Source organism: Ornithodoros turicata, chromosome 4 (genome assembly GCF_037126465.1).
Source record: "Ornithodoros turicata isolate Travis chromosome 4, ASM3712646v1, whole genome shotgun sequence".
Lineage (NCBI taxonomy): Eukaryota > Metazoa > Arthropoda > Arachnida > Ixodida > Argasidae > Ornithodoros > Ornithodoros turicata.
Window position 1 is genome coordinate 21203405 of NC_088204.1, and position 11172 is coordinate 21214576.

At 46.6% G+C, this 11172-nt stretch overlaps 2 protein-coding genes across 2 annotated transcripts; one reads left to right on the plus strand and one right to left on the minus strand.

The window, feature by feature from the left end:
* Window positions 1-261: 261 nt before the first annotated feature.
* Window positions 262-5578, plus strand: LOC135391303 (autophagy-related protein 101-like). Its single transcript, XM_064621524.1, has 7 exons — window positions 262-415; window positions 752-829; window positions 940-1023; window positions 1799-1897; window positions 1962-2076; window positions 2149-2315; window positions 4860-5578. The coding sequence occupies exons 1-7, from the start codon at window positions 386-388 to the stop codon at window positions 4941-4943; spliced, it is 657 nt and encodes a 218-aa protein (XP_064477594.1). The 5' UTR covers window positions 262-385; the 3' UTR covers window positions 4944-5578.
* LOC135391304 (uncharacterized) lies at window positions 5496-10799 on the minus strand. Its single transcript, XM_064621525.1, has 3 exons — window positions 10673-10799; window positions 10244-10565; window positions 5496-5961 (listed from the first exon to the last, which is right to left on the minus strand). Exons 2-3 carry the CDS (start codon window positions 10502-10504, stop codon window positions 5626-5628), a joined length of 597 nt encoding a protein of 198 aa, XP_064477595.1. The 5' UTR covers window positions 10505-10565; window positions 10673-10799; the 3' UTR covers window positions 5496-5625.
* Between the last annotated feature and the right edge of the window lie 373 nt (window positions 10800-11172).

The window sequence follows — 11172 nt, forward strand, 5'->3', positions numbered from 1 at the left end:
ATAGCCACGCTTCATAAAACAGAAATGTTTTATAACATGAAACCGAAACTTATGGTTATTTGCGGTATTCGCGGTATTGGTTCTGCATTGTTTCCGTTTACTTCTCAGGCATGTAGATTCCGACAAATACAATGGACTGGACTGATGTGAGCGCGGGACTTTTCACGTTTTAAGAGGCCTTTATCCCAGTTTACGGTTTGCAGGAATAGAGAAAAACAGGTCATCATGGGGCGCTTGACGAAGCGACAAAGCTGGTAACGAGAGTACCTTGATACATGCATTCGAGGAGTGAGCCGATCATGTAGTGAGGGTGGTCTGCACACATTTGACCCGATTCGGCTATTACAAAACAGCTTCATACCTAAATTTATATTATGAAAAAGTCATGAATGCACGGTCTCAAGTTTTTGAACTGGTAGGTGTGCTTCCTTTCATTGCAGACATGTCAGAAATGACTTGTATGTTTTTTGTGAATCAGCTGTTCCATTCAAGCTTGGTTACATACGGTGCTCATCGCAACAAAGATTCATGCGCAATCCTAAACGTAAATTACTCTCATTTGATCCTGAGCTTCAAGCATGAATCTCGCTGATTTACAACTGCGTATCGATCAAGGTTTATGATGACAATAACAATGTCAACACCATGGCCTGTGTCGATGCGAAACAACAACAAAGCACGTTAATTCTTCCCCCCGTGTTTCACCTGTTCACGCGTTCAGTTTCACTAAACTTAGTGCATTACTTTACAGTCTCTAGAGGGACGTCAAGTACAAGAAGCAGTATGCGGGATATTTCATACGCTGCTTTTTCATCGAACACTGGGCAAGGTGCGTTGTTTTGGGTACCTCGTCGCATGCAGCATGGGACGCTTTGTGATGCAACTCTGTGAACGCGACGGTTCATAAATGTGGCTGTGTCGTTTTAATTATTTCTGTAGTTCCACTACAAGAAAGAAGGAAGTTACTCCGTGGGCACAGTCGGCTTTGAAGACGTTTGTTGCGACTTCGTCGACTTCACATACGTAAGAAACGCCCGTTTGTGACTCACGTATCGTTCGCTCTGAGCCGGCCTTGCAGTGCTCTAACACAGCGAGTCGACTTGGCCTGGTTTTTTGGGGGATATTGTAAATGGAACTTTTATGTGGGCAACTTATACGTATCGAGCTGGTGCGGAGAGTTTGATTAAAACTGGCCTGCAAAGATCGACGTTGTTGGTTTCTAGAAATAACTGTCTTTGCACTATAGTCATACCACCGACACTTTCAGCTCGCGTCATTGCTCCACGCAGTTTGATCCACACTATCGCAATAAGCGAAAGCTATTATAGGGCTACGTTTAACACTTTTTGTAGCGTATGTGTCCTTCAAAAGACAACCAATTTTGCTCCCATATGTAGGAGTGTTAAGCAGGTTAACTGTTGATTTCCATTGCTTCCATATCATCTATCAAGGCTGCATCCATTTATGTGTGTTGGTAGTCCCAGATTTCAAAGCGTGTAGCGTAACTGCACAAATTCAACTGTGACGAAAGGCACATTTGGGACCCGGGGAGGCAGCAGGCACAAAGATTTCAGCATGATTTGGTGCATTCAATACTGTTTTTCTTTTTTTTTTCATCGCAAATGTGCGCACTTGTTCGATTCTACTACCAAAAGAAATAATTCTCAGAGTTCTGCATCACTTACCCTACTGATATCGCAGTATCCATGCAATGGAAGTATTCTGCATAAAACAAAGATGCAGTACAAAGAACATGCTCTTAATTTACTACTATTTTAGAAAATTAGGACTTTTACAGGTACGCTGTGCTTCCGAGGACCTGAATCGTACCCTCGCGAAAGAAGTCTGTGCATTTAGCGAGCAGCTTCGCAGCACTGACGGACCAAGACAGGGACAGGCAAGTGGTTGACCTCATCGTGTCACAGGAAAGCGCAGGGAAAGCCTAAGCATTACATTCACAGATATCGCTAGAGTTCTACCAAAAGAAGCGTGCTCGCTGGCTGCTACCTGCAGAGAGCATCCCATGGGAAGTGTGGAATATCAAGTTGAACGTTATCACTCTACCCAATGAGCACGGTAAGACATTGAGGACTACGCAGTGTAGTACCCGTAGCCGATTACGATAGAGGATGCCTCTACTGTTGTCAGAGCGACAGAAGTACAGAGAGAGCGTGGGAGAAGTTCTGGCCGAGAAAGTGATGGCTGTTGCGGCGTCCATCAACCGCCACGAATACATACCCAAGATGCCCGGCCAGTCGGATCTGGACCTCATTTTCGACACCAGCTATAGCGACGTCCAGCCCTACCTATTCAAGGTACTATACCGTGGTTGAACACTCTACATCAGAGTGAAACTGAACAGTAGCGTTGAGCGTCCAAAAAATTTTAATATACGCAGGTGGAGACCTTTTCTACAGTCTTAGATGATAACTATAGGTTACAAGTAACTGTGACTATACAGGGTGCAGGGTGTCGAACCGAAACGTTTTTCGTTCCGGTTGCATCATAAACGATCCGGTACCGGTTCTGCTCCGGAGCAAAAAAATAACGGTTCATACCGGTTCGAACCGGTTCCGCTTCTGGTGGGAATATTCATCCCCAGAAAAGAAAATGCTACAAAATGTAAACCCGTTTATTCCGCATACACGGTATTTAGTATTAATAGACAGCTGTGAAATTGGTAGCTCCTTGTTCCTGTACGTTACTGTCTGTTCAAATAGGCTTTTTCCTTTCTTGAAGCACATGCTACAGACAGACTTGTGTGTCGTGATGTCATACGTAAAGTACTTTCTTGCTGGGTTGGAGCGATCGCGTCCCATCCGAATGTCTGTTGCTGCTCCCTAGCCAGCAAGCACCACCGCACGAGTACGACGCAAATCGCGGCACTCACAAACGCGCTCGACGGCTCCGTTTTATTTTCTTCGTGTCCTGTCCACAAAAGAGTTGCCACTTCGCGCGGGTTTGCCCTCGCGTATACGTAAATGTATTCAACTTAGCTGCTCTCAAACAAGGGACGCGTTGCGCTACATTACCGATAGAGAAGCCGTTATGCAGCCCCCTTGGGTCGCTGTTTAGTTGAGGAGAGTTTGGGGTGGTCAAATTAAAACGAACACTACGGCACATTGCTAGAGAATCACATGTACCTCTAAGTCTGTGTGCGTGCGCTAACGATAAACCATTACAAAGGGATCCTAAGGGTCATAGTATACCGACATCCGTAACCCTCGTATAGTATCCATGACATGACTCCAGAGCACACGACGTCTGTTTCATTCGCCTATCCGTAGTTCAAACCGGCGAAGTTTTTCTTACACCGAAAACCGTAAAATATATTTTTCTGTTTCCCTCCTGAGCGAAAAAAACGTATACGGTTTCGATTCCGTTCCGGTTCGCACCAAAATAGCGTTTTTTTTTTTTGTTCCGGTTTTCGGTTCGCTCCGACACCCTGACAGGGTGTTTCCTTTTATCTGCAACAAAGTTTCTTAAAAAGGGGAGTCTCCTTAGGGTGGTTTTACTTTTGGCATTCGATTACTCGACGGGGCTGCTACTAGGAATTAAATTTTTTCCTCAGTTGGGGGACTAATTAACGCAGATATTTTAATCAACTTTTTAATTAGTGACTCTAAGGAGCATGTTGCAATTGCAATATTATAGCCTGATCACCACATGATCCGCTCGAACCACTGATGAAGCACTAAAGTAATCTCAACACGTGCTATAGACCCAAGTATTTCACCTCGGCTGTCCGCTGGAAACAGAAAGTGATCACAAAAAGAGCGACGGTGACGTCGATATCTCCGCCCTCAAAAAAACATCATACGCGATGTTGGCAAACCCTTATCGTGGTATGTTTCACGATCCTTGTTTTGGTTTTCTTTTTCCTTCCTTTCGTTCTTTCATGTGTTCGCAGTCGCTTGCCGTATCTGTCATTTCATTCTGCCGGACGCAGCTCTTGCCTTTCCACGGTACGATAAGCGCTGATATGTATAGTGGTGATGAGCAAAGTTCTTTGCAAGCAAAAGAGAAAAACAAGACAAAGATCGTGAAGCATTACGTTTTTCTATGACGGTCGCTGTTTTATCTACGAGATATCAAGTGGCTCCTTACCCAGCCAAGCCAAAAGCCTCATAGTTAATAACGCTAAGGTTTCTTCGTTTTACCTCCTTCCAAAAAATACACAAACTCTGTTGTCCTGGGCGGCCAATAGTCTCAGCCGTTGCATGTCCCACGAGACTTATTTCGGCATTCGTTGACTCCATCTTACAACCCCTGGTTTTCGCCTTACCTTCCTATACAAAGGATATTACTCATATTCTTCAGCAGCTTTCAACTTTCCAACTCCCTGGCAACTACGAGGGGCGTTCAAGTCAAACCGGGACTTCTCATTTTTCGCAAAAGTAAAATGAACTTACAGGCGAGAAATTAGTTTTATTTTTCAACGTAATCTCCAGCTGCACTAATGCACTTGTCCCAGCGTTTCACAAGGGCTGGCCCTCCCTTTTCGAAAGACGCAGCAGCATGACTCGCACGCTCTCGCGTCACCGGGGAACGACCTCTGTCGCATCCTCCGCTCATTCGTATCATCCGTAAAGGCAAGATAACACGTTCGTATCATCCGAACTCTAATACATGGGAAGAATAGGCATTCCGGCCGGGACCGGAAAAGAATTCGTATCATCCGTGATCGTATCATCGAGATTCTACTGTAATGGTTCCGGCTGTTTTCAGCCAGAACAAGAACCGCACATGCGTTGTGCATTCTGAAGCAAATGGTGCATTGCTTGAGATGTGTGTGAAATAAAAAACTTCATGTGACTTTGACTTTGCAGATTCTCATGAGTGTATTATGAATATTACAGGTCTTATACCAGACATCAGGGCCATCCAATACATCTGTTGGAACAACTGTGAGGAAGCTCCTCAAAGACACACTTTCGTTTTAGCCTGTCATGACAACTGCCACTCGATGTACCTTATCAATGTAGGAAACATTGCTGGCGCTAAACTATAGTTCAGTGTTGAATGTAGTTGAACATAGTGGACTATAGACAATATAGTACGCCTTGTTGGTTGATCTGACTGTAAGCACAGTGTTGGGGGTCATTGTACGAACAGCTAGGTTGCACGTATCGTGTACAGCGTTCTGCTGCTTTGTCTGGGGATGATTTCTAGGTGGAAGTGCAGATGTTTGTGTGGCTGTGAGGATTTGTGCCTCTCATATTGAGAAACCTTACGTCATTGCAGAAATGTGTACGTAGAAGTTGGAGAAGCACGGTTGTAGTGACGTTAGTCGTGTCATACTCGGAACACGTATACCTTGTGTGCAATTTTGCTGCCTTTCAAAAATCGTGCTCAGAAATAATAGCGTGAACCACTATGAAATAATAGCATAGCTTCTGATGCCACAACTAACCTTGTACAGACACCTGACATCATCATCTGTGAATATGCACACACAATCAATTATGCCTCCCATCGGGACACTAACGACTCTATTCAGTGTACATAATAGGTTGTATATTGTTCCTTTTATAAGTATAACCAATATCTGGAATAATAAAGGCTGATGTTTCCAGTATTTGCTGTCTGTGCTATGTTATTCCCAACGCAGCACCACCTGCCCTGTCAGAGCAACTCCGTCTGCACCTGTTCCTCGAGGTCGGCAATGAACTGGACAGCGGTTTCAAAGAGCTGTTTGAAGCCGTTCTTCCAGGTTAGGTTGATTCGGTCGTGAACCGTTTTGGCCAGCGCGCTGACGTCGTCGTCCGCATCTGTTTCCGACCTGAGGGTGCGGTGGAGGAGGGCAAGGACATCTCCGTGTCTCTGCCATCGCTGGAGACAGCTGCAGAGGGCTTTGTTCATGTATCCAACGTAGAGGTTGCACAAGAGATTTGGAAGTTGGTCAAGCTGGACGTCGCCTTGTACTAGATGAGTGGCATCGATCTTCGTCGTGGCATTGGCCTGAGAGAAGCCAGTGTGAGAGGTTGGGTAAAAACAGTACATACATATTTTCAACTTGTTCGCTCGAAATGACTTTCTTTTTTAAGCACATCATCAAAACTAGTGTGGAAATGTGGAAAAGTAATGTACAGGACATCGCTAGAGCCATGCCTTGTCCTCAGAAGAAGTCATAACCCTCGTTCTCCTTAAAGGAGCGACGATGTGACATTTAACATGTGGCTTAAAACCCTGTTTCATTCGACAAGCTGTCCATCGGGAGACACCATGCAAAATATTTTCGCTCTGCGGTGTATTCTAACTGCTCAAGAAAATTTACAGAAACGGTTGAAGAAAGCAGCAGCAGACGGCCGACACGATCCTCTAGTGACTTTAAGAAACCCCCTCTCCCTGTGTCCTTTAATTTTTTTTTCTCTCTCTCTCTCTCATCTCACGCGCTGTGCCGCTCTACGTCACGCGCCTGGGAACCACGTTACGTCACACTGTTACCTCGTTCTCCGATACGCTCTTTTTACGAGTGGAGGATTTTTTAATCGTATGCGGAACAGAGGCCTCTCGCGTGCTCTGTAGGTTGCCTGTAGGTTGCCTGCACTCGTCGTTCTTTCGCAGGAGCTAATTTCATTCATTGCAGAACACGCCCCAGCGAAACACAGAAATTTTGGGAGTAACCTCAGTGCTCCTTTAATTTTTATAAAAACTATATGAGAACAGCATATGTCGCTTCTGCAGCTGCGTTATACGACCAGGCGGATATCCTCTCGAAGAAACTATGCAACTACGAGGTGATTAATTACCTAAAACTCATTAATTAACTATTTAACTAAGAGATTTCGTGCAACAGCGATATAGCACAATGAGAGACCATCCCCGTTGGAAGCCATAACCAACCCTGAAACACGCACGTGCGTTAAAATATCCATATATATTTTAAGGAAGAAAAATAGCCGAAGCTCTTTGGTTGCACGCATGATGTGTGTTTATAAGTGCTCAACGCCGCCATAGCAGCACTAATGGAAAGCTGTTTCAGCCTTGTTGGGCCATCACCAGCACTTGCGGCGCAGGTCGAGCGGGTGGCGTCAGAAGGTCACGTGGCACATGGTGCTCTCCCGTCGGGGTGAGCGACTCACCACTGAAAACCCAGTGAAAAGCCAGCCAAAAAGAAAATAGCCGAAACTCTTATCATCATGTGTGCAGGAAAAAGCTTCGGTTTTCTTCCTTAAAAACTTCACTGGCTTTGAACTGGGATTTTTTGGAACTATGAACTGGGCGAATTTTTTTCGTCCCAAAAGTGCTTAGGTGTGAAATAAACGAATTTAAAGGTCGGCGCTGTCTCTGGCGGAGGCCTGGGGCGACAAGATCAGCGTGACGTCACTCCCTAAAAGGAGGAGTGATAGGGCCTCGAACAGAGGAGAAAGTCGCCATCCAGACGCTCTTACCGCCGCGGCATCCCTTTTCTCACGGCCGTGCTCTGATTGGTGGTGCAGGGAATGACGTCTCCGCCTTTTGCCAGAGAAGGAATGCTGGCATACCCTCAAGATCCGGCGCGTCAGCAGTTGTCATATATTCCACCGAATAGCAGTCAAACTCCGCCGCTATTTCCCGTGCGATTTTCGATACCGTGGTCACTATTGAACGAGGAATAATGTGACACCATGGTTTCGAAATTGGCTGGAACGGATGCGACCGTCCCTTTATAGCATAGAAGGGGTCGAAAAAGAATATATCAGGAGGAGGAGAAATTATGGGTACAAGACCCTGGAACACATATATTCGCACAAAAAAAAAGGGGGGGGGGGCACGAGTGCGACGTGCAATCCTGGTGCACAATAGAGCTTTCAATATCGCGGCCAGAAAAACTGCTTCAATTGGCTGTCAGTCTGTGGCATCACGTCATCCGCCCAATAGTGGGGCGCGCGCCTTCTTTTTTCTTTCTTTGTGTGGTTGTGTCTGGCGCTGCCTGACCCGCCTATTGTCGACCTGTCGCCTTGCTCTCGAGCCGTAGCGGACGATTCTCAGCAGCCAATAAAAGTGCTAGGATGATCTGTGGTCACAATGCTCCAGACGGTGCTGGGAGACATCGCCACCGCTATGTGCACTCTTATAAACCAATTTTGCCAGGAAATGCGCGCTTCCCAAATAGAATATTTTGTGCGACACTTCCTGAAGGTGGTATGTTCATGTCGCGCTGTAAAAACAATGATATATGAGCGAAAAGCGAAAACGAAGATATGATGTGTCACAATTATTCAAGAAGCGCAGCAGACGTGCTAAGTATTCTAAATAGTATATAATGTTCTTTTGGGACCACGCACCGATTGCGTTTGCGATTGGAGGAGACCCCTACCGAAGAAATGTCACCGTGACGTAACCATGACGTGGGTAGACATAACCAAACCGAAACGTCAAGGGTCGCTTCTTTGTATTAGTGGTACACACAAATGAGGTCACGTTTTTAGTCGCTTTGGTGTCTTCATTCCCGTTCCGGGTCCACCGCGAAAAAAAAAAAAAAGAAGGCTCCACCCAAGGGTTGGTTGCATCACGTCGTGGGTTGCATCGTCTCGAAGGTCAACGTCGTAATCCTGTGCGGAATGTGGTTTGCTATTACGACTTAGTTCGCGCCTGCTTTGTATAGAGAGACCACGTGCACTCAGAGAGAAACTCGTGCCCTTCAGGCTCCTGAAGATGGAAAAGCCCGGTAGCCATCTTTAGAATGGGCTACCGGTAGAATGGAGCAGGACAAGGCTATACAACTAATATGATATGCAAGAAATTACGTAAAAACCTTACAATATGAAAACCTATACTTAAGCGTGGCTTTCTTGTGACTTATTGATTTTTTTGCTGTAGTTTAGTTTTTTTTTTTTGTTTTTTTTCTTGTTGTGGGTAGTTCTCTTGGGCTACCCAATCCCAGAGCAAGAGGGTTGACACACTCCTCCCTCTCCTGTGCCACCATTATCTCTCCCCTGTTATGGTGGCTAGCCACCATTCATCTAGCCACCATACCCCTGTTCCTTTCGCCTCTTCTCTCACCTCTTCTCCCTCTCCTGGATGCACCGAGCCGCCTCTACAGAGCAGGTTGACCACATATTTCCCCCTACATAACCCTCGCCCCTCTCATTCCGTGACGTTCCCGTTGGGAATGCAGCAGGTAGCACGCTCACGGCTGCTCCTACGTCACACTCTGCTCCTTGCGTCACGGTCTCGCTGCTCTGCACTAGGCTCATTTCTGGAAATTGAATTGCGCAGCGATAAGGCGACGTACAGCGAAAATATTTTGCATGGCCGCTCTCGGTCGACTGATTGGTTCACTGAGCAGAGTTTCGAGCCATCTTAAACGTCGCAGCTCCTTTAAAGGGACACTAAAGTGCAAAAAAATTTCCTAGTGGAGTTAAAGGTTCCGTTACCTTGACCCCAACACAAAAAGAACGGGGTTCAGTGGCGTAGGTCGCGACTTATGAGCGAAAAAATCCGCTATATGTGTATATTCCCTCTCCTTCTCCTTCCCAAGATGGCCGACGATGCGGAACAGGCTCTTATTGGTCTCCCTAAGTGATTTATCCAATCATCGCGGTACACCATGCAGAATTAAGCCTAATGGTTGCCTATGTCGGGAGGGCAGTCAGGCTTTAGCCATACTGTTAAATGGACGAGATTCCCGAAAATTTTGAGTTCTCGGTGGAGAATGGTTCTCGAGGAAGACCTTTATCCGAAACATGTGCGATTTTTGCCTCACTGAACAGCCACGCCGCACACACCCTGCAAACGTCCAGACGCAGCGCTTTATCCAGACCCCCCAACAGCCCCCAAATATTTGCCCCGTGCAATACCCCCCAACTTTTTACTGTGTTCTACTGTTTCAATGTAACGGCGCCCCCAGTTTTTCTGCCCCCCCCCCCCCCGCCCCAAGTTCGCGGTTCTGGATAAACTACTGGCCTGACGTCACTTGCGTCGTCTGCACTCTCTAAGCTAGTCCGCCTGTGGGGAAGGTCGCCTACTTCCTGACGTCATATCTAGTTTCTGCGTTGTGCGTCGGCGGCGGTTGGGTTCGCAGCTGTTGTAGTATCTCTGTTATTCTAACCTACATTCAGTCCATAATCCGAACGTATTAGCGTCCAGGAATGCACTAGGGATGCGTACAGAGGCTTTTAGGATATTGTCCCTTTAATTACACGAGAAATTCCTCACAAGATAACTTCCTACCTTCACCCTCTCCTCAGGTCATATTTCCTTCAAAATCGCCCGTTTCTAAAAGCCCATGACGTCCACAACGACGCGCCGTCCTCACCTGAGCAAGAGTGAGGAAAACCCCTCCTTCCAGGCCTGCCGCAGCTGTTGCCTGGACATTGTAATCCATCAGAAGGATTCCGTGCCAAAAGTCGTCCCTGGTTTCCTTAGCGCGCTCGATGACGTCCTGAACCAGGGCATACGTTTCGCTACTCAGCATGTCAAGGGCATCCTCGAAGACGTTGAGGAAATGGGCTGTCTTCAGCAAGAACAAGTTCTGGAGGATCTCCACCAGACCTGCCTCCCACAGAACGTCAGGCATGGCGTCCCGTGCGTCAGGTCATCCTTGCTTCAGGTCATACTATCTATTGAGCCTTGATGGCCTGCAGGCATATAGAACACGTTTATTTTTGTCTGTTCTAAAACTGTTCTGGTACGCGCAGCAGACGTTGATCCGATGTGCCATCTACAAATGTACCGAGAGACATACCAAGCAGTTACAAACTGAGCAGCCCTTCCGCACGACCTTGCTGTATGTTACGGTTCTACTGCACAGGGCATCGCTGGCCCCTTGCCCAAGCGCGGTGCAGCAGATTGGATTGGATTTGTTAACGTCCTCATATTGATGATAGTGAGGCTGGGCGATCTGGCTTAGCTGAAGCAGGCGATGGCATGCATAAAAGCTCACAAGCATGAAAAAGTCAGCACGATGAGAAACCTCAGCAATACGTGGCTTAGTACTTTGTGCCCCGATCACTTCAGTTTTGGTTTAAATGGCGTCAATATAACGAAAAGCAGAAGGAGCCTAGAAGATGCCTCTACAATGGCATTATTTTGCCTTGTCTTTGCTATCCAGATAGGCAAGCGGATGGGATCACTATGTACTGTTGTATTTAGCGAGGTATTTCCGCTTAATTCATTGAAGTGAATTACAAACTTGGTGTTCTACGACATTTTGCGAGGTTGCGCTTGTAGCGGCCCTTCGTGGGT

What these genes read in the sequence shown, in the direction of transcription:
- LOC135391303 (XM_064621524.1), top strand. Translation starts at nt 386, where the DNA reads ATGAATGCACGGTCTCAAGTTTTTGAACTG. An exon ending in ACGGACCAAGACAGGGACAG is followed by an intron (nt 1,898 to 1,961) that starts GCAAGTGGTTGA and finishes TTACATTCACAG; the next exon opens with ATATCGCTAGAGTTCTACCA. An exon ending in CACTCTACCCAATGAGCACG is followed by an intron (nt 2,077 to 2,148) that starts GTAAGACATTGA and finishes TACTGTTGTCAG; the next exon opens with AGCGACAGAAGTACAGAGAG.
- LOC135391304 (XM_064621525.1), bottom strand. Translation starts at nt 10,504, where the DNA reads ATGCCTGACGTTCTGTGGGAGGCAGGTCTGGTGGAGATCCTCCAGAAC. An exon ending in TTTTCCTCACTCTTGCTCAG is followed by an intron (nt 5,962 to 10,243) that starts GTGAGGACGGCG and finishes GGCTTCTCTCAG; the next exon opens with GCCAATGCCACGACGAAGAT.